Source organism: Schistocerca nitens, chromosome 6, assembly GCF_023898315.1.
Source record: "Schistocerca nitens isolate TAMUIC-IGC-003100 chromosome 6, iqSchNite1.1, whole genome shotgun sequence".
NCBI classification, from domain to species: domain Eukaryota; kingdom Metazoa; phylum Arthropoda; class Insecta; order Orthoptera; family Acrididae; genus Schistocerca; species Schistocerca nitens.
In genome coordinates, this window is record NC_064619.1 from 470,325,275 (window position 1) to 470,349,207 (window position 23,933).

A 23,933-nucleotide genomic window follows, 5' to 3' on the forward strand; every position below is an offset into this window, starting at 1 on the left:
TCTCCTAGGTATATGACATGTGGTCAATAGACTTATACTCACGTATCTTCTTTTCTTTATTAAAGAATGGGCAATTTGGTGAATGAGGAGAATGGTGTTCTGTACAGTTGAAACAAAAAGGGGGTTGTTCACAAGGACTACTTTTGTGCAGTGATCGTCCACAATTACTGCATTTTAGTTGCACCTTGCAGCAGGATTACATATTATTACAGAATAAGCATCGTAAACACCTCATAGATGGTGGGATGTAAAGTTTATCATCATACCTGTTCACTATGACTAACTTTCACTTAGAGTACATTTTCTTCAAATATTCAATTAAAGTGCCTGTATCTGTTTGATTATCCTTGGGATACTGTTGTATGATTCAGACAAAATGAACACCTTGCTGTATGAGATTAGCCCATAGTGTCTTGTTTGCCTGGACTGCAAGGTCTCTGTGGAAAATAACATCTTGGATATTATTCAAAGTTTTATGTGGAATAATGGTCATTGGTATGTCACCCAGTAGTTCTCATGCCTGAAGAGCTGTAGATTGCACAGAAGAGGAGGCTTTAATCAGATATGATCCACTGTGCATTTTTCTCAATGACTCAAGTCCTTCAAATTTATCTTCAATGTGTTCCTTCAAATTTATCTTCAATGTGTTCCACAAAAAATAATGGGTTTGTCTAAGGAAAAATCTCTATTTTTCGAGTACATAACAAGTATTGGATGAATTTTGTTTTCTTCCCAATTGGCTGGCTCGTCTTTCACTCCATGGGGTAGCCCTGGTAGGGAAAGTAGTAGGATTGTAACTGTTTGCATTGAAATTTCTATACCTGTCTGATGAGAGAACTGTATCATCGGCCATTGTTTTGGTATAATCTGAGAGTCTTTTTGCCCGGATGCCACAAACTCTGATTCAGGGCTCTCCCCACGGGGCCACCTAGCTGCAATGAAGATCATCTCTCACAACAGCCATTGCTGGGAATTCTGATACCCCAAGAAGATGAGTTTCTATTCCTTGGAATGTTTGGGGAGCTAGCAGCTCAGGCATCAGCAGTGTGATACCTGTGGTGTCAGGGGCTCTATCAAAAGGGTACTTAACCCTAGGACTCACTCTGGGGTCATAGGTGACCCCAATCATCTTTACTATGGATAAAATAATATTTCTATTTCTTGTAAAAATCCAGAATTTTATGACTTTTACCACACAGTATTGTAGTTCTCTCACAAAAATTTTTAGAGCGCTTGACGCAACATTTAAGTCAATAATTAACAAAAAACTACTGTTGGGGTCAATTATGACCCCAGATAGATTATATGTAACATTCATAGAATGTATAGATTATCAACTAACAATCTCTTTCTTAGGTATTTTGAGTTGGTAACACTGAATTCAGGTGTTATTCAGGTGTTACTCAGAACTAACCTCAAATGGGACGTTCGTTTGTACGTTTGTTGTTACAGTGTAATTTCAGCATGGATGGAATACGTTTTGCTCCTGGCTATAGTGTAGAACAAGCTACGGAAGACTTATTTCGTAGCAGTAGTGATTCAGGAGGTAGTGACGCCGAAGACACAGGTAGACCAAAGTGATGAAATTTGTTTACATGAATTAGAAGAAAATGATATTCTTGCTGAAAATGATGACAGTGGAGAAGATGAACGTGCAGTACCGGTAAGCAGGGATCGGGTTAGAATTATGTTTCCTGTTGAGTTGTTCATCACATTTTCTGTAAATTTCAAGCCATTGTGAAACATTTATGAGTGAAACAAATTATGACTTAGAGTAATATTGTAACTTCTGATATGTAATTACTCTGTCATATGTAATTTAATTCTACTACGTACATACCTGTTAAAAAAGCTGTGAAATGTGTCTAAATAATAAATAAAATGTAAACAAACAGTATTAAACAACAGTACGTTGTTCTCTGAATGATTAGTACACACAGTCAATTATATATTGATTGGGGTCATGTATGACCCCAGATGGAGTACTAAGGAAATTTTAGCAGAGTGAGTCCTAGGGTTAAAGACTATACTATGTAAGATTGGTTACTGCATTGCCTTTTAAATGTATGTATGAGACTACGCAGATATTGTCCACAGGTGATATTCAATGCTGCTTGCAGTACGAGTTATTTATGATGCCCTTCCCTAGTTGGTATGCACTACAGAAAAAATTTTGGGCATTAAGTTTAAGCCCAGAAGGCAACCAAAAATTACTTCAGCTGAAAGATGATGTTAAACAAATGAATGAATATGTTGAGAAAAGACAGAACCTAGGGGATAACGATCTGTCACATGTGCACTGGTATTCTCTTACGAGGGGCTACTTCCATAATCCACTGTGCAGTGTGTTTTAAATGCGTGCAGCATCGTTCATAGCGTTATTTTGTAAATGACATTTTGTGTTGTTAAGTGTTTGTTTTACGTAGAAATATAGTGTTCTACTATTACAGTTTTATTACAACAAGAGATATGAAGACTCTTGATGGAAAAGCAAATAAATTTTTTTGAGAAAGTTGAATCTCATCGTGGAACATGTCTCACTTGCAAAGAATTTAGGAATACCTGGGTTCACACTTAATACCATCAGTTAAAACAAAAACTCAGTTTTAAAAAGTGCAAATAGAAGTGGATCAAATATGAAAAGGGGAAGACATTATGCAAGTTACTTGAAACATGTGGAGCTGGGATGATGATGAATAGGTTTCAGAAAGCATGTGCTTCCAACATCCTGATAACGGCATGATGTTACGTGAAAAGGTGCTAAAGGAATACATTCAGAATGAAAATTTCTGCAGATCTAATAGGTGGATTGTCAGAAGTGATATAATGTGGCATACAAAACTGTATGTGGGGAAGAAAATAGTGTGAACTTAAGAACTTTTGGTGAACAGCTGACTATAATTTTGAAGATACCTATCCGAAGGAACTTTCATTGTATTCACAATAACACAGGCATTGCAATGTCTTTTCCTGTTTTAAAAATATGAATACTTTGCCCACAAACTACAGTGCCAATCATGAAGCATGGATGACATCAAAACTATCTGAAAACAGTTGCATTGTCTTGATTCAAAAATGGGAGCTTGAAACAGAAAATTTCTCATATTTCTAGATTGCTGCCCTGCACACCCTAAAAATGTAAATTTACGGAATATGCAGTTCAGAGTTCTTGCTAACAATCTGCACCAGCACGTTGCAGCCCTTGAATTTGGGAACTATCCACACTTTTCAAACACATTTTAAAAGATATAGTGTACAGAAGGTATTCACTTCTGTGGAAGCTGGAAAGAATCCTGCCTACTTTAGAATTTCGATTCTAGATTCCCCGCCTTACATGAAGTCATGGATGGAGGTTAAGGAGTCCACCACCACAACTGCTTCTGGACAGTTGGGTCTTTCAAAAAAAGAAATGAAGAAAATGGATTCTTCCTAGCATATCTATGAAATGATGATGATTGTGAAAGTATCATCACTTCATTGTGGGAAAAGCAGCAATTAGATCATCCAGTGTAAGATTTCCTTCATGTTTATGATAAAGTTGTAAATCTTCTGTGTCTATGCACAAGAAAGATGCAGGTGTGGACAGCAAAGCTTTCCACTACGTTCAAGAAATTGAAAACCATATAGAAGAAATTCATCACAATAAGTTAAAATGGACTACAATTCTGGAATGTATTTTTGATGAAGGCATAGGTTTCTTGGTAAAAAAAAAAACAGATGTGTTCATAATGGTACATCAAATTTACGTTAGTCTAATGGTCCTCCATTACAAGTCAGTATAATTAATACAGTGATGTTTTACAGGTTACATGCTGAAAAAGTTATTTTCTATCTTTTACTTTTCCCCCACATTTCACACAATGTTTAAAAATCCCTAGAAAGGTGTAACAAAAAGGTTGTACCATATACTATCCAGCATGTCTATAGACCAGACATTAAATTATTAGTACACCTGAGATACCTCATAATTCAGAGGAACATAAAAAGAAAATTGAGCAAATTTCTGGCAATATAAATGACAGTGTTACAGTTCATATGATGGGAACTCCATTATGAACTTGATTTTTTTTTAAACTTTAATGAATCAACCTGAACAAAAAATACACCCACCTGATTTTTCTACCTACTCTCCTTACATTGCTACAAATTTTCCCCATTTAACTGGCCACACAAATACCATCCTCAAAGAAAGAAAAGGGACATGTGACAACCACTCATAAATGAAATTAACTACTGCTGCATTTGTTATCGAACTGTTGTCCTCCAAGTACTTCTTTGAGGAATCAAAAAATATGCTACTTGCAGGGTGATGAATCTCGGCTATAAGGAGAATGTTCCAGAATCGTGCAATGACTTTCCTCCAGTTTTTCCTTTGTTAATGCAGCAGAGTGCAGCCTTGAATTGTCATGCAGAAGAATCACCATCAGTGACGATGGCCACTTCCAGAGCTTACTCCTTCTGCCAAAGCAACTTTCCGTCATAGGGGACACCACCTTGTAGTAGGCAACTTCAGTGCCAGGCGGGAGGGCTTGCATGCTTCCATGAAGTCGAGAGCTATGTCGGCAGTAGCGTAGCTACTGGCAGGGTCATCCAAGCCGGATTGGTCTCGACTAAGGAGCAAGACGAAGTGTGTCCCATAAAAAGGGCAGGGAGGGCTCTAGAGGCGTAGTGAAGCCAGCTTCCCTAGGGGAGTAAACCTAATACAAATCCTGGAACTACAGGTTGGGTATTGGGCGTGGGGCTAACAACCCCGGCTCTTAAAAATTATACCGTTACTGAAACACACAAGAGAGCAAACCAGACAGACTTATTGTTGAGGACCTCCTATGGCTTGAAAACAAGGACAAGAGTGGGTTTCGGAATGTGAGAACGATGTTCGAGTCAGGAAAACTGGAACAAGTCTCTAGGGAGATGGAACGATACAAACTGAGGATACTTGGACTGAGCGAAACACGATGGAATGGTTTTGGGGAATTCAGGTTGAGAGATGGGAAGATACTTCTGTAGTCAGCAAAAGAGGAAAGAGAAGACTGTGAAAATGGGCATACTACTGGCAAGAGAAGCAAGATGAAGCTTATTAGAGTGGAAGCCAATCTCAGGTCAGATTATTACAGCGTAACTCAAGACCGAGTAAGAAATACATATCTTGTGTGGTGTTATGCACCCACAGAACAAGCAGACACTCAAGGAAAAGACAATTTCTATGGACATTTGGGAGAGGTTCTAGCCAGGATCAAAAAGAAAGACACAAAAAGGCTTAGAGAAAGTTATGGGAAAACACGAGGCTGGAGTCCAAAATGATGACGGAGAGAGTTTTATTGATATGTGCCTTAACAACAGGCTGGTTATTGGAGGACTGGTGTTCCCATACAAACTCTTCAATAAAATAACATGGCTCTCACCAGATGGCAAGACACAAAATCAGATCGATCATTTTTTCATTTTTCAATTAGCCAGATGTGGAGGTGTTCCCTTCCTCATGTCCGAAACAGAAGAAGTGCTGACAGCGGAAGTGATCATCTTGTAATAACTGAAGTATGGTTAAAGATTGCTGCTACTGGTCATCAAGATGCAAATTGCAGGCAGAAAAGATTCACTGTTAGAAAACTTCAAAACAAAGACATAAGAAAAGAGTTTGTGCAGGAGTTGAAAAACCGATATAATAAGTTGGAGGTGGAGGATCGAAGTGAGGAAGAGGCAAGTACACAAGTGGAGAGGAAGTGGAATAAAATCAAGAAAACCTTCCTAAATTCCAGTGAGAAGGTATTAGGATTCCAGGACACCAGAAGGAAGCCATGGATATCTGATCATATATGGCAGAAGATTGAAGAGAAATAAAGGCCTTGATCAACCAGAGTAGGGACAATGAAAAAAAAAACAATGTCTTAGGGCAAGGTACAATGAAGTTCATCAGCAAGTGAAGAGAAGTGCTAGATCTGATAGAAGAAATCAGGTAGAGCAGCTTGCAGAAAGAGCTCAACAGGCAGCAGAAAGGGGCAATTTGAAAGCGCTATATAATATCACCTAACAGAAAAGCTTTAACGAAAGTAAGCCAGTGAAGTTGAAAGAGGGTGAACTGTTGACCAACAGCGAGCAGCAGCTAAAGTGATGGAAGGAATATTTCGGTGAGGTGTTCCATATGACCCTGATCCATCAAGAACAAGAGCAGGAGGAACTAGACCAACAGGAAGCACCTGCACTGCAAATCAATACTCACCCTTCCAGCAAGAGCAAAATTATCAAGGCTCTTAAAAGCTGCAAGAATAACAAGGCACCTGGTGTAGACAGCATGGTGGCGGAAATGCTCAAGGCAGACTATGAAGTAACAGGAGATATGTTACTGCCCCTGTCCCAAGAAATCTGGAACACAGAAACCATCCCAGAAGATTGGAGGAAAGGAATCCTTATCAAGTTGCTCAAGAAAGGAGACCTTACAAAGTGCCACAACTGGCACGACATCACACTTTTGTCAATACCCAGTAAAGTATTTTCAAGGATTGTTTTAAACCGTCTCAGAGTGGCCATGGATGGTAAGCTCAGGAAAGAAAAGGCTAGTTTCAGAGAAAGCAGATCATGCACACAGACCAAATCAACACCATGAGCATCATTATTGAGTAATCCATGAAATACTGGTCTCCTTTGTATCTGGCTTTTGTTGACTTTGAAAAAGCCTTTATAGTGTGCAGTGTGAAGCCATCTGGAAAACAATGCAGAGTTACGGAGTACCTCCAAAGATCATCAGCATCGTGAAGACCATGTACAGAGAATATACTTGCCAGGTGAAACAGGATGGAAATCTCTCAGAACCATTCATTTTAATTCTGGAGTAAGGCAGAGTTGTTTGCTTTCACCACTGCTGTTTTTGCTGACATTAGATGGTGTCATGAAGTAGGTAACTCGAGAGAAAAGGAGAAGTATACAATGGAGATAGCCTTGAGGACCTGGACTTTGCGGATGACATCTGCCTTCTGTCCCACACTTTTAAGGATATGAGTGAGAAGCTTAAGGAATTGGAAACAGAAGCTCAGAGAGTTGGATTAAAAATAAACATGGCTAAGACTAAAGAGCTTAGGATGAACAGTAAGAACAAGAATGTACTAGCCGTGAAAGAAGAGGAGATTGAGCAGGTGGAGAGCTTTTGTTATCTGGGAAGTATTGATTCCAAAAGTGGAGGGGCGACAGAAGACGTCGAAAGTAGGATCAAAAAGGGAAAAGGGGCATTTGCCCAGCTGCGACCAGTTTGGACATCTCATGAAATTTTGTTGAAGGCAAAGCTTAAAATCTTTGACTCAAATGTAAAATCTGTTCTCTTTTTCGGGTGTGAGATGTGGAAAGTGGCAGCACAAATTAAAACAAGAGTACAAACCTTCATCAATAAATGTTTGAGAACTATACTGGGAGTACGGTGGCCAAATGTTATCTCAAACCAAGAAATATGGCAACGCACCCAACAATGTAAATCCAAGATAATTGTAAAAGAAAGGAAATGAAGATGGATCGGACACACCCTGAGAAGAGGCCCGCAACATATTCCAAAGCAGGCTTTAGAATGGAACCCACAAGGAGAGGCAGACCGAGGTCGACCTGGCGCAGGACTGTTGAAGTTGAAGTGGCAGCCACTGGGCCACTCCTGGAGTAACATCAAAAAGATGGCAACAGACAGCGTCAGATGGAGAGCTCTAATATGTGACCTATGCTCCACACTGGAGTAAAAGGGATTAAGTAACTCAAAGCAACTTCGGAAAGATTTGTGTGTAGATCTTCTGCAATAAGGTCCTGTACAGTATAAATGTTTTCTGGTGACATGCTTGTCTGTGGTTGTTTTTGGTGGGCGTACATTTTCCACAGTGACCCATCCTGCCACAAATGTTTTATTCCATTCACATACTTGGAGCTTCAAAAGTATTTCTTCCCAAACTGTACACAGAGCTTCCTAAAAATTTTCACAGGTTTGGGATCTTCTTTTGCAAGAAACTTGGTGATTATGTGCAAAGCAACAGATGTATTTCTTGGTTGCAAATGGTGGCCTGACTTGAGTGGTTGTGTCACACTAACTACAGCCTCACAATGCTATTTCAGACATCCCCCCCAACATCCTGTCAAGGTCATGTCCATTTCAGTCCACTACCATAGCAACCAGATTTAAATTTCAGTTTATATTTGACATGTCGTCACAGAAAGGAGTACAGAGAATTAGAGCAGAGAGTAGATTTCTTGTTTCATGGATAATGATCCATACATAAATTTTAATGATGTGTGGAACGAGTCATTTTACATTCTTGTTACAAATTAATTTGCAAATGTGCCTGCATGCTAAACACTTAGCAGCTTTTTTTTTTTTTAAGTGTACAGATGTTTTTCTACAGAATTTTACTTGGCTGTCTTTCAATACATTTTATATCACCAAGTAAGTGATCAAAATTTGTTGTGCACCCCTTTTTAGCTAAAGAAAACCTTAACAGAGAGTAATGAATACTATTTTTCATTCCGGTACCGGAACTACGAACATGATTGTTCCTTCTGAACTGTATTGGATTATTTACAACAAACTTCATGAGGAAATAAATATTCTGTGAAGCAGTAGTCAGAATGCCCAAGTCCTTAAACAGGTGTCTAGAAGATGATCATGGGCAGGCACCAGATATTACTCTTACTTCGCGTTTTTGAGCAATGAAGACTTTTTTGCTTCATGATGAGTTACCCATGGAAAATAAAACAACAAAACTTGAAACTGTCAACAATGTTACAGTTCAAATTTGTTATTAGCACAATTACAAATAACTACACAGAAAATATTTACCTTGTTGAAAGACCAGCAATCTGTGTTATTACCAGAAGTTCTCTTAATATTTGGTAAACATCAAGTGTCCAGTACAGACAGAGATGAATGTCAACAAGCCAATCTGCAACATCCATCAACATGCATAACAGCCTTGCATGTATTTTTAAGTCAGTTCCTGGAAAAGAACAATTAGATGAAATTTAACTTAATGAAAGAAGATTATGCTTTAACATCCCATCGACATTAGAGACGGAATGTTTCAGGGATGCGGAAGGAAATTGACAATGTACTTTTAAAGGAACCAATCTGGTATTAGCCTGGAACAATTCAGGAAAATCATGGGAAACCTAAATCTGTATGACTGGATAGACAGTTGAAGTCTTCCCCTTCAGAGTGAGAACCTCACCACCATCTTGCTTGGTTTTAACTAAAGTGTTCTATCTTTCCTTAGAAATCATTTGAAAACATTAAAATTCAAGAATAATGAAGCAATCTAGAAACTATTAACCAGACTTCTCAACCTATACATGGCTGCAAAATTAACTAAATAATTATTGAGAACAAAATTCTATTTCATATCACTAATAAGATTTTACGACAAGCTACTTAATAGTTCATTAATCAAGAGGCAAGAGGGGGAGGAGATAGGGAAGAAGAAACAAGAGCAGCAAATGGAAGTGGGAGGGAGGGGTCTGGAGCGCAGATCAGGAGGCAACATGTGAGGTGGCGCCTGGAGTAAGAAGCCAATGAGGTGTGCAGGATAGTGCCTGGAGCAAAAAGTCAAGGTAGCATGTGGAGCAGTGCCCGTAAGAAGCAGCTGAGGCAGAGTGCAGGGCGGCATGTGGAGTAAGAAACCGGAGTGGAATGTGAGGAGGCGACTGGAGCAAGAAGCCGAGGCGGCATGCAGGGGAGGACCCAGAGCAAGAAGGGGAGGTGTCAGATGGGGGCAGGCCAGGAGCAAGAAGCTGAGGCGACATGCGTGGGAGTGCACAGAGCGAGAAGCCGTGGCGACGCGTGATGGTGGGGATTTCCAAGAGCAAGAAGCTGAGGTGGCATGCGGAGGAGGGCCCGGAGAAGCAAGAAGCCAAGGGCAGCATGCAGGGGAGGGTTGGGAGCAGGAAGCCGAGGCGACATACGGGGCAGGGCACGGAACAAGCCGAGGCGACATGCGGGGCAGGGCACGGAACAAGAAGCCGAGGCGACATGCGGGGCAGGGCACGGAGCAAGAAGCCGAGGCGACATGCGGGGCAGGGCACGGAGCAAGAAGCCGAGGCGACATGCGGGGCAGGGCACGGAGCAAGAAGCCGAGGCGACATGCGGGGCAGAGCACGGAGCAAGAAGCCGAGGCGACATGCGGGGCAGGGCACGGAGCAAGAAGCCGAGGCGACATGCGGGGCAGGGCACGGAGCAAGAAGCCGAGGCGACATGCGGGGCAGGGCACGGAGCAAGAAGCCGAGGCGACATGCGGGGCAGGGCACGGAGCAAGAAGCCGAGGCGACATGCGGGGCAGGGCACGGAGCAAGAAGCCGAGGCGACATGCGGGGCAGGGCACGGAGCAAGAAGCCGAGGCGACATGCGGGGCAGGGCACGGAGCAAGAAGCCGAGGCGACATGCGGGGCAGGGCACGGAGCAAGAAGCCGAGGCGACATGCGGGGCAGGGCACGGAGCAAGAAGCCGAGGCGACATGCGGGGCAGGGCACGGAGCAAGAAGCCGAGGCGACATGCGGGGCAGGGCACGGAGCAAGAAGCCGAGGCGACATGCGGGGCAGGGCACGGAGCAAGAAGCCGAGGCGACATGCGGGGCAGGGCACGGAGCAAGAAGCCGAGGCGACATGCGGGGCAGGGCACGGAGCAAGAAGCCGAGGCGACATGCGGGGCAGGGCACGGAGCAAGAAGCCGAGGCGACATGCGGGGCAGGGCACGGAGCAAGAAGCCGAGGCGACATGCGGGGCAGGGCACGGAGCAAGAAGCCGAGGCGACATGCAGGGCAGGGCACGGAGCAAGAAGCCGAGGCGACATGAGGGGCAGGGCACGAAGCAAGAAGCCGAGGTGACATGCATGGGAGGGTGCAGAGGAGACCTGTGGGGGAGGGTGCAGAGCAAGAAGCTGAGGCGACGTGTGGGGGAGGGTGCAGAGCAAGAAGCCGAGGCGACGTGTGGGGGAAGGTGCAGAGCAAGAAGCCGAGGCGACGTGTGGGGGAGGGTGCAGAGCAAGAAGCCGAGGCGACGTGTGGGGGAGGGTGCAGAGCAAGAAGCCGAGGCGACGTGTGGGGGAGGGTGCAGAGCAAGAAGCCGAGGCGACGTGTGGGGGAGGGTGCAGAGCAAGAAGCCGAGGCGACGTGTGGGGGAGGGTGCAGAGCAAGAAGCCGAGGCGACGTGTGGGGGAGGGTGCAGAGCAAGAAGCCGAGGCGACGTGTGGGGGAGGGTGCAGAGCAAGAAGCTGAGGCGACGTGTGGGGGAGGGTGCAGAGCAAGAAGCCGAGTCAACGTGTGGGGGAGGGTGCAGAGCAAGAAGCCGAGGCGACGTGTGGGGGAGGGTGCAGAGCAAGAAGCCGAGGCGACGTGTGGGGGAGGGTGCAGAGCAAGAAGCCGAGGCGACGTGTGGGGGAGGGTGCAGAGCAAGAAGCCGAGGCGACGTGTGGGGGAGGGTGCAGAGCAAGAAGCCGAGGCGACGTGTGGGGGAGGGTGCAGAGCAAGAAGCCGAGGCAACGTGTGGGGGAGGGTGCAGAGCAAGAAGCCGAGTCAACGTGTGGGGGAGGGTGCAGAGCAAGAAGCCGAGGCGACGTGTGGGGGAGGGTGCAGAGCAAGAAGCCAAGGCGACGTGTGGGGGAGGGTGCAGAGCAAGAAGCCAAGGCGACGTGTGGGGGAGGGCGTGGAGCAAGAAGCCGAGGCGATGTGTGGGGGAGGGCACGGAGCAAGAAGCCGAGGCAGTGTGTGGGGGAGGGCACGGAGCGAGAAGCCGAGGCAAAATGGGGGAAGGCCCAGAGCAAGAAGCTGAGGTAACATGTGGGGGATGACCTGGAGCAAGGAGCCGAGGTGATGTGGGGGACAGCCCGGAGAAAGGAGCCGAGGTGACATGTGGGGGACAGCCCGGAGAAAGACGCCGTGGTGACATATTGGGACAGCCCGGAGAAAGAAGCCGAGGTGACATGTGGGGACAGCCCGGAGAAAGAAGCCGAGGTGACATGTGGGGACAGCCCGGAGAAAGAAGCCGAGGTGACATGTGGGGACAGCCCGGAGAAAGAAGCCGAGGTGACATGTGGGGACAGCCCGGAGAAAGAAGCCGAGGTGACATGTGGGGACAGCCCGGAGAAAGAAGCCGAGGTGACATGTGGGGGACAGCCCGGAGAAAGAAGCCGAGGTGACATGTGGGGGACAGCCCGGAGAAAGAAGCCGAGGTGACATATGGGGGACAGCCCGGAGAAAGAAGCCGAGGTGACATATGGGGGACAGCTCGGAGAAAGAAGCTGTGGTGACCAGTGGGGGAAGGCCTGGAGCAAGAAGCTGAGGCGACGTGTGGGGGAGGGCCTGGAGCACGAGGCCGAGGCTGTATGTGGAGGAGTGCCCAGAGGAAGAGGTCGTGACAGTATGCAGGGCAGTGACAGGAGATACAGGTTGAAGTAGCACATGGGGCTTCGCCCAGCACAATAGGCCAGAGCAGTACACAGAGCAGTGTCTGGAGCAAGAGGCCAAGTCAGCATGCAGGGTAGTTCTGGGAAAAAGAGGCAGTGAAAGGATGTGGTGAAGTATCGAGTATTATCTTTACAAAATTGTGCTTTGTGTATGCTATTGTGTGGAGAGCTCTTCAAGAATCCATTTATGTTTTATTTATGCGTCAGAGCTACCACCCCCAGCTCTTTGCTATCTACATTTTGGAATCTTTTCCTCTTTTTGTTTTTGTTTTGAGGCATTTATTGTCTGCTTATGGTGTTTTGTGACTTTCAATTTCTCAGTAATCTACATCTGCAATTGAGCTTGCACTCCACTTCTCACACTTGTATATCTTGTAACCATTTATGATACTTTTCCCGACTAAGATGCATGAAAGTGATGTGGACTTCCCTCTATTACATTACCATTATAAAGAATCTTAAACGAAATCTCACATTTTGTAGGCAAAGATACCATTAAACCATTGAAGTATCCATTCATCACAACTACAGTGAAGGACAAAGAATGGTTAGAGGATCAAACTCAACATTATAGATCTGTATCTTGGAGAAAAAAGAGGGGGGGGGGGATTTTTTAATTAATTTCGAGTTTTCCAATGGTACTTACTTTATGGATAACATATACAATTACAGTTAATTGTTGGTAATTTCACTAAATTTTGTGCACATCTCAGTATCAAATAACAGAATTTGCAAAGCTCTTAGTGAAATTTTCAATGTATGTTAAATAACTTATGGGTAGCGGCAAGAAAAATCTTATATCTTAGACCATTTTGATGTCATTTCTTGCTTGGATTAGTGTTTTCCTTCTTCCAATTTCAGTTTTATTTACCGACTTTTTTTCCGACTATGTTCTATGTTTTTGTCATATTACATGATTTTTTCAATGTTATGTTGTAAATTAATATATTCCTATCTGTTGCAATTACATCATATTTATAGCAATCACACATCTCATTTATTTACATTATATAAAAAACTAAACTTTTTACGTTAAATCTTCTGCACCCATTCAATTAAAGAAGAAATAACTTCATAACCATAAAATGTGGAAAAATTTTAAAATCAAAGCACTGCCTTAAAGTCAAGTTCTCTTCTGATAAATTATGCTGATAAATTGTCAACCCTTCACTATAATGTGGGAATTGCTGCTCCGAGCCAGTATTTGATCACGGAAGCCAAACTGTAATCATTGTAACACCAGATTTTCGAAAATAACCACATTTTTTGCTCACATGGAAAGGTACTACACAGCTCTTTAAAATATGGGGGTGGCCCTGCAACACAAGGCAGTTGAAAGAATGGGGAAAGACAGCGTGTGTCAATCAACAAGCAGTTATATTGGCCTGTGGTGGTATTCGTTGTTTACAACATGGCCTGGAGATAACATCTGGATGACGTAATATGAGCAAGAATTACTGGGAAACTGGAAAAGAATGAAGTGTGACAAGTGTGGCCCAGGAGTTTGGTACTGCTTACAGCATTGTTTCGCATGCATGGGGACCATTCCGAACTAAAGGCACTGCTGCCCTACGGAGAGGAGGTGGTCGCCAACAGTCAACTACGGCAGTAGATGGACCCATGCAAACAGTGGGTGCAATTTCAACCACATTTTTAACAAGACTGCAAGGCACACAATCTCACACTCCATAGTGGCAATGTGACTGCAGGGGAGTGGTCTCTTTGCCCAATGAACAGTACATCATGTTTTCTTGACTCTGACACATCAGCAGCACCATTTGCAATGGTGCCAACAGCATAGGGACTGATTGGACCAACGAGAAGGGCAGTCAGCTGCTCTTCTCGGATGAGAGCACATCCAGTCTGAGTAGTGATTCTTGACGCACCCTCATATGGCGAGAAGTGGGAACACACAATGTACCAAGGAACATTGTTGAACATGATCATTTTGATGGTCCATGTGTTGTGGTTTGGGAAGCATAATGTTGTATGCGAATACTGACCTGCAAATCACTGAAAACAGACCACTCACCAGTCGATGTTATTGTGAGACTATATTCCTTCCCCATGTGCATCTTTTCAGGGATGCATTTAGCCCTGATTTCATTTTTATGGATGACAATGTGTGACCACATCAAACAGCGGAGATGGAGGAGCTCTTACAAGGGAACCTCCCCATCGCACCCCCCTCAGATTTAGTTATAAGTTGGCACAGTGGGTAGGCCTTCAAAAACTGAACACAAATCAATCGAGAAAACAGGAAGAAGTTGTGTGGAACTATGAAAAAATAAGCAAAATATACAAAGTGAGTAGTCGATGGCCAACATAGGCAGTATAAAGGACAGTGTGAGCCCAGGAGCACCGTGGTCCCGTGGTTAGCGTGAGCAGCTGCGGAACGTGAGGTCCTTGGTTCAAGTCTTCCCTCGAGTGAAAATTTTAAATTCTTTATTTTCGCAAAGTTATGATCTGTCCGTTTGTTCATTGACGTCTCTGTTCACTGTAATAAGCTTAGTGTCTGTGTTTTGCGACTGCACCGCAAAACCGTGCGATTAGTAGAAGAAAGGACGTGCCTCTCCAATGGGAACCGAAAACATTTGATCGCAAGGTCATAGATCAACCGATTCCTCCACAGGAAAACATGTCTGATATATTCTATACGACACTGGTGAGGGCATGTGCGTCACATGACGGGAATATGTTGTCGACCCACCTAACTTGTACACTTGGCGAATGGGTAAAAAGATTTTTCTACCTTGCCCGATTTAGGTTTTCTTGTGGATGTGATAATCACTCCCAAAAAAGTGATGAAAACATAAGAGTTTGTCACATAAACTGAAAATAAAAAATTAAACTTTTCAGTCGAGGGAAGTCTTGAACCTAGGACCTCTTGTTCCCCAGCTGCTCACGCTAACCACGAGACCACGGCGCTCCTGAGCTCACACTGTCCTTGATATTGCATATCTTACGCATGGACTACTCACTTCATAGTTCCACACAACTTCTTTCTGTTTTCTCGATTGATCTGTGTTCAGTTTTTCAAGGCCTGTCCACTGTGCCAACTTATAACTAAATTTGAGGGGGGTGCGATGGGGAGGTTCCCTTGTTAGAATGAGAGGATATTCGGTAAAAGGATTTACCTGCACGTTCCCTCGGTTTAGAACCCATCAAGTACATGTGAGATGCATTGGGGAGATGTATTGCAACACATCCACATGCGCCAATGAGCATCCAGCAGTTGTAAATCACGCTGGTGGAAGAACGGAACACCATATCACAAGACTCTTACCAACCTAGTGGCCTGCATGTGAGCTGTTGCAGAGCACGCACTGCCATCTTTCTTTAGTTTCAGGGGCTATCACACATCACGGTGACTTCAGTGTAATCATTGTCTTTGTTACATTTTGTACTACACTGTAGCAGTTCTTTCAACCTATGGTCCAAGTTTCATTGAGCTATGTTACTTGGCAGTGTCACATCATCATGCAGAAATTACTTTCGTCCTTAAGTTTTGCACTCCTGTGTATTTCACTATTTTCTGAAGTGACTTTGTATCTGTTCAGAATATCTGCACTCCAGGGACCTACTCGTCCAGGTTCACACAACCAGCTGCCTGTCATATCATTGATGAATTCATCTTTATCATCACAGGATCAAAACAAAACATAAGTTTGTGAATACAGATTTGCTTGGATCTACAACTGTAACAGTTGACAGTCTAGTTTGAAGGCGTAAATCCAGAGCGATTCAACGTTTCCTTCACCTCAGCGTGAAATATTTTGTCTTCATGTTTATTGAAAGTTCACTATTTTCAACACAAAAAACTCCATTTTGCTCTTTTTGCACAATAAACAATATACCTTCAAACTTGGAATAGAGGAAACAGTTTTATCCACCAATGTCACATTTTCCAACACCTTTGCACAAGAAATCATACCAAACCTAAAGTGTCAATTTGGTGGTTTTTGCATTTACAACTACATTTAAAAAAAGGGCAGTGTAATTGAAGCACTGTAATAGATATCTTGACAGTTCAAACAGTTTTTGCTACCATTTGTTGCATAAAAGGATTGGGAAACTTAATTCTGAGAGATAAAAATGTTACCAGCCAACACCACATTCAGGGCAACAGTTCTTTATGCGAGAAAGAACAGTAATTTTAATGTTACATGCATACCTCCACCCTGAGGAAAAAGTGAAGATCTGATTTCAACATTAAGTAACTACATTTATCAATATTAATAAATTGCTGCCTTCAAATTAAAAAAAAAAAAAATACACTGAAACTGAGGACATGCCATATTCTGATAAATTTTGTAAAAACTGTGTATTACGCATTATGTTGGTAAAAACTGGAACTTTTGTATTTTTTGTCACATATTTTACGCAAAATATTCCTGTCCCTGCTGAATTCTTCTAAAATAGCCTGACTTGTTATTTGCTCCACTTTCTTATAAAGCTGTTGCACATAAACTATTTTCGTGTCAGAATCATTTAGTGCCAAAGTAAAATTATGTGTTGATCAATATATAAACTGTACTTTGATTCTTGACTGCAAACCTATTTGCCACTCATGGATGCAATAGCATCGTATCCTTGGTCTCTATATCTATCCAGTTGTATGTTCATCTTCTCTAAGTCTGTTGTTATTACTTTTTCAAAAATCTCAGCATCATGGTCCCTTACCTCATAGAATCCTAAAAAGGATTCCTTTATTTGTAACTCCCTTACATCTGGATTGTTTAAATCTAAGTGCAAATCTCTTACAACAACAAGAAGTTGATCTTTTCTTGATATATCATGGATTGGATCTACAATCGGTGACAGAATGACTGCTGTTTAATTTCACTGATGATTCATTCTTAAAACACAATCATTTAATAGTTTTATCACCTCATTTCAAATTTGTAGGCTTACATATTTTGTTTTAATTTCTTCATTTGAAAGATGTACCCTCAGAAGAGGATTAAATCTGAAGAGGAGGTATGTCACAATTAAGAAACTGCCACTCTGTTCCCCTGTTTCATATTCATGATGGCCATGGAAAGCAATCTAACATAGACATAATGTGCTTGTTACATCCAGTATTCTAGAAATTATAGTTTTCATTTAGTCATGCTCTTCATTGAAAGTGTGTTAATGCCTTTACTATGTTTCCACGTCCTTTAAATAACACACACACATTTAAAAGTATAGTGCATGTTTATGTACTTTTATTTTCTTGCTTGGACCTTGTAAACCATTAATTTATCCATCACGGCATGCATTTTCTCCACCTTTGAATAATCAGTGTGCTACACACTATATCGCATTTAAAGTAGGGCAATAGCATAGCCAAATTCATTCAATTTTCTGATCTGTTGTGGTATAATTATGAGGGTAATCCCAGAAGTAAGGTCTCCTATTTTTTTATAAGTAAATAGACCTGTTTATTTCTACAATGGTTTACATCAGTTTACAGCTTGAACATTTAGCTATTTTTCGACATAATCGCCATTTCTGTTGATGCATTTTTGTAGACGCTGTGGCACTTTTTGTATGGCCATGTCATACCAGCTCGCTGCCATGCTGTTCAGAAAGTTATGAACCTCTTCTTTCACCTCGTCGTCGGAGCTGAATCGCTTTCCAGCCAAATGTTCTTTTAACCTAGGGAACAGGTGATAGTCACTGGGTGCCAAGTCAGGACTATAGGGTGGGAGGGTGATTGCGTTCCACTGAAACTGTTGCAGTAGAGCAACGGTTTGCCGAGTGATGTGTGGGTGAGCCTTGTCATGGAGAATGTGTACGCCCTTACTCAACATTCCTCTTCTCCGGTTCTGAATTGCCCGTCTGAGTTTTTTCAGAGTCTCACGGTACCTGTCAGTGTTAATTGTGGTCCCAGTGGGCATAAAGTTGACCAAAAATACCCCTTTCCGATCCCAAAAAATGGTTGTCATGACTTTACCGACAGACTGCGTTTGTTCGAATTTCCGCGGCTTTCGCGAAGAAGGATGCCGCCACTGGTGCGATTGTTGCTTGGTCTCAGGTGTAAAGCGGTATGCCCAGGTTTCATCACCCGTGACAATTGTGTCCAGATAGTTGTCCTGTTTGGCTGCAAGGCAGTGAATAAATGCGCAGGAAACATCAACTCGTTGCCGCATGTGGTCCTCAGTCACCATGCGTAGCACCCATCTTGCACACACCTTCCGGTAGTTCAATGTTTCTGTTAAAATTCTGTGAGCAGTGCTTCGGGAAACCTCAGGAACAAACATGCAGAGATCATTCAGGATGATCCACCGGTCTTCACGCATGCTTTGCTCAACCTTCAACACTGCCTCCTCAGAAATTGACGGTCTCCTGCTCCTTTGTTCATCGTGAATTTCGATCCGACCAACTGCAAGCACTCTACACCACTTACGAACATTTTTGACATCCATGCATGACTCACCATACACTTCCATCAATTAGCAATGGATTTCAATTGGCGCAGTGCCCTTTGCATTCAAAAACTGAATAATCCACGCAATTCGCACTCGGCGGTAACATCCAATGGGAGCTCCATTCTCAACGGCTGCCAAGCCAAGTCTGAGCACCTCAGCGCGGTGTGCGCATGTTTACACACAGTGCATGAAGCACTCTTCATAACAGTGCGATCAACTGCCACACAAACAGAGTTCTGTACTCATAAAAAAAAGGAGACCTTACTTTTGGGATTACCCTCATACAATAATAATCACAGCTAAACAATCTTTTGCTCTTAATGTCCCCAGGGAAAGGACCCTGAGGTTTGCATGGTCCACTATTTATAATTTTTAGTTTAGTGTCTTCATTCATTTTACCTTGCAATAATCCTGTATCAGTGCTAAAAGATGCATTTTGCTGATTATCTTGAAGTTGTGAAGAACAGTCTAGTGGTGATGAATCAGTGTGTATTGCTAATGGACTATTTTCAAATTGTACATCACCAGAATTTAGACCACATTCATTGTCACAGCTGGTATCATGTCGTCTATGAACTTTCAAACTGTCTTCCACTGGTTTCAATTTTGTAACTTTCAAATTGTCCGATTTTTTTGCATTCACTTTTGTTACTATATATGTTCCGGGCATGTAGCTGATCAATGGATTAATGTATCTATCTTTAATGTCTTTTAACTCAGTCTTGGCAGGATATTAATTTTCTCTTTTTGGCATCACTTAAATATAACCTGCTCCTAGAATTTGTAGTTTTAACTTAATGCATACCTTTACAAACAGCCTATGCAAAACAAGCAATACATTTGACATTAAAGCAAGAAGAAATAAACTGCATTAGACAGGTAACTGGTGTAAACAATTGTAAAGTTTGAGTCAGTTTCTATTATCAGTTTACTTGCACAGTAACATTGTGACTGTCACAGGCATACAAAAATACTTGAGGGATTGTCAGTAGGAGCGCAAAGTGTTATCGACACCAATCAAAGGATATACACAATAAACAAGATAGCACAGTCCACAGTGCTAGCTGGTGTACCAGCCATTGCTTATGTAGAAAAATAACACTTGTGGAATCTATGCGCTATGAGAAAAGGTGGCCCCTACATGCTGTATCATCCTTGTTAACATTAAACCACAAAGGGCACTGAATGCTTCCGGGCACACTTCTGTTCACTTCTCCTTAATGAGGTTCCATAGCTACATTGCACTTTTAAATAAGTCAGTAATGTCTATGTGGAGCTCACGTCCCCACACACTGTGGGGTCTGCAAGACCATTATTAACACCACTGACTATCAGCTTCTGTGTTTAGAAACTTCCTTATGCATTTTCCACTGTGTTTTAAAAAGCTAGTGCTATCACTTAAACATTATTGTTGTGCAATTCTGTGGTAATTTCAAAGCTACTATTTCTTTAAAAATGTCAATATGCATAACAGAAATGTGTGTCATGAAATAACAACAACAAAAAAAGTGCCACATTTTGATCATTTCTGTTCAGATGTGCCATCTGTGACTTAAAGAGTCCTGCGCCCTTTTTATTCCCCCCTGAAATATGAATATTTCATTTTTCTCTACCCCTCGGCTCTCTGTCTGATGAAAAAATTCAGGTCTCGAAAGGCAGCATAACATTTTGTGCGTGTCTTGTTTGCTGCCATCTCACATGCAGTAGTAGTTAACTTTTGTTCAATTAGCTAAACATGTGGCCAACAAAATGATAATCTGCTCATCGTGTGGAACAAGACAGAAACACAATGACAGACATAAAACTCTAATTTTTTTAGGCCTAGCCTTTTGGTAGGGGAAATGAGAGGTTACAGAAGAGAGACTTGGAAGGCTTAAGAGAACAGGAAAAGTCACCCAAGACCCAATGTCAAGGAAGGATTACTGGATTGACTGAGAGGGAGTGTTTCATGCTTTTAAATCTTAAACACTTTTACAGGCACAGTTCATTAATGGTGGCTACTGACAATGTGTTAGAAGGAGAGGTTGGGCAGGCGAGGGGGTGTATTTTAGTCACATGCCAAAAAAACAAAATTTAAACTAGGTGACATAAATACTTAGCCATCAAGGGTAACCTAGAAGGTCAACTACTTGTGGTAGCATAATTATTCTGACTGGTATTAAAAATGTATTACAGTAGATTATATACTCGTAAGTTACAGTATCACACACTTTCAGAGACGGAATTTCATACTTTTATGTTTAATAAGTTCAATTATCCTCTTGAATGCAGCAACTCCATTTGAAATACAATCAACTTGTGCGTAGGAGGTTGGTATTTTCCACTCTGGTATAGAAAGATAAACACTGAAAAAGAACTTCCATTCCAGCTGCAACAGTTCATTCTCAAAAGTTGATGAATCAATCAGTTGATCTTTAATTTCCAACAACAGCTGAAATCCTTCGTCATACTGAAACAAGAAAGAGTCAAAAGATGCAAGAACTACATTAAAATTTCTCAAAGATAAATTACACTCACTATTTATTCTTGATAGCTGTAGAAACAAGTGAACATTTGAACAACGAATTATGGTAAAAATAATGGGGAAACAAATACCACAACATATTAATGATTTTGATTTTAGGGCACTTGCTGGCATCAATGCACTTGCAGAACATGAACTATGCACTTAGTGAGACTGAAGTTTTTTCTTTAAGCAATCTTCTTGGAACACTGTCCCAATGACGACTTAAAAGACACTCAGACAATGACTTAATATATTAAAACAGAGGGAGAGGGAGAGAGAGGGGGGGGGGGAGGTGGGACTGGTGGGGATGAGGACCGAGAAGGAAATATTTCATGCAGTATTTAAAATTCATCCTGACATACCCTAAGTAGACATGTAAGTTTAGTAACTTTACTGCAAAAATTGTACAAAATTTTGTAAACTGGCATGACTGTTCACTATCATCTTCCAGCAGACATCAGGTCAGCCACATGCCCACGTAAAATAAGATGCAAACTGAAACACCCGCTACAAAGTCACTGTTTCAATTCTTTTGATGAATTTGTGGAAAAAGTTTTAATTTTCTAAAACATCATAAGTTTTTCTCAATAAGTATTGCAAGTTCTTTCCCTATCATACAGCTGCAACCTCTTATATAGCATGCTTCTTAGTAAAGTTGGTATGTTGTATGTAATGTTTTTTCCGTATACTTATGTTTGTTACTATAATCAGAAAATTGGTTTGTAACTGTAATAATAACCTAGAAAGAACACAAGTACAAACTTATATTGGGTTGGCATTATTTACACTCTGCTGTCTGAGTTAGAGACAGCCACAAACATTTTGCTTGCACCATGACAAGATGATTCATAGGCCACTAGAAATCTCATATGGACCCATACAGATCAGGTTATTTGTTTTGGCTACAAGTCAGCAGTCCCATCAGGAAAACATTCTGATCAGTGAGGCTGTATGTTTGATATTGCAGCTGTGTTCCCCAGAGACCAGAAGCACATGTTGGAAAAATGTGTGTGCCGCTGAGAAACTGCGTGAAATAAATGGGACCACCACCAAATATCCAACAGAGACAGAGGAAGAAAACAGGAGCCAATTACTGAATTTTTTTCCCTTAACTGCAGTAATAAGCCATATCACTCATACAACACCCTGGGCGTAAAAGGCTTTTTTGGGAAGTCATTGCTTGAGTCACTTTTTAAAAGCATCCCCCGTCAACATCTTAAGTTTATTTGGTAACAAATTTTGAAAAACAGCTCCTTTGACAAAGCGGCTTTTTGTTATTAATCTTCCCACATTTTGCCATTAATCTTCTGTTAAGCATATGGAAGTCTGTTCTGTGCCTTGTATCATGGTTGTGAATTTCAATGTTCCTATTTGTAACCTTAGTACCTTCTTTCACTTGAATAAAGTTATACAGCATATACATAGCATACAGTGTGAGAATACTGAACTTAGCGAAGAAGTTTTTGAACATGTTCTTTGTTTTACATTTGTTATGATCCCCACCCAAAGCCCTCATATGCATTACGAAAACCTCCTTCGTATTTGTGTTGCAAGTCCCACCGCATAGTACTATTAAAACAAGGAGGAATATACTAATGCAAAATACACAGTCCTTAGGGTTTCAGAACTAAGGAATGGTGATAATTTCAGAATACATATAGACTGGATGTTACTTCTGTTCTGCAGACATGGTGAACTTGCTGCTTCCAAGAAAGTATAAGCCCAAACGTTTACATTCCAAACAAATTTTTGGCAGAATTTCTTCAATCACACTATTTTGCCAACTTGGACTACACAGTTTAAAGTGAATAATATTTGTTTCTATCAGCGCAAGAGAAACCAGGTATGTCATTTGCATAAATATAGTAATCAAATGCTTATCGTCTAGAGAACTCAGGAAATCATTTACATAACATAGAAATAGGAATGGATCTAAAATGGAGCCCTCGCAAATGCCAAAATGTATATTTCTTATTCTTGACCATCTCCTCTCAGAATTTCTCCACTATCATACATAATTTCTGCACAGTGTTGACTACCTTTTGAATAAGTTTCAAGCTTGCATGAGTTTTCCAGTGACACCACTCATCACAATATTTGATAAGACCATGTCATGGTGCACTCTATCAAAAGTGTTTGAGAGATCTAGGTGTACTTCTGCTGCTTGGGGCTTTTCATTTACTTTTTCACATACATAATGAAAAAATTATACTGTCACTGACATTGTACTTTGACTTCTTCTGAAATTATGGTGGAAATGACCTAATACGTCAGCACTGTTGTAATGTTCCAAGATTAATTTTAATGTTGTTTTCTCAATCAGTTTGCTGTAGTTCTTAACATGCTTTGTTTCCCCTTTAGGTGTAAGGGTTTGACTACAGTCAGTTTCATCTTTTCACAAAATACCTAGTGTATTACATTTACTTATGGTTTCACATATTTACATTTCTTCAATAGATATGGTGAAATTTCATCTAATCCTGCAGATTTTTTTTCTGAGGCTGTCAATAAGCTGCAGAATGTCAAGTGTGCTTACTGCGGGTAGTGTACTGCAGCTCTGTTCACTAGTGGACTGCAATGTAACCTGTGTATCATTTTC

The 23,933-nt window shown here is 41.8% G+C and overlaps 1 protein-coding gene across 1 annotated transcript in view; it reads right to left on the reverse strand.

Annotated features, from left to right (window-relative positions):
- Nucleotides 1-23,933, reverse strand: part of LOC126262833 (uncharacterized) — a 267,488-nt gene that overhangs the window by 26,061 nt on the left and 217,494 nt on the right. Inside the window, exons 13-14 of the mRNA XM_049959686.1 lie at nt 21,061-21,277; nt 8,801-8,957 (exon numbers count right to left, since the gene is read on the reverse strand). Of these exons, the coding sequence (XP_049815643.1) occupies nt 8,801-8,957; nt 21,061-21,277 (374 nt within the window). The remainder of the gene's footprint in view (nt 1-8,800; nt 8,958-21,060; nt 21,278-23,933) is intronic.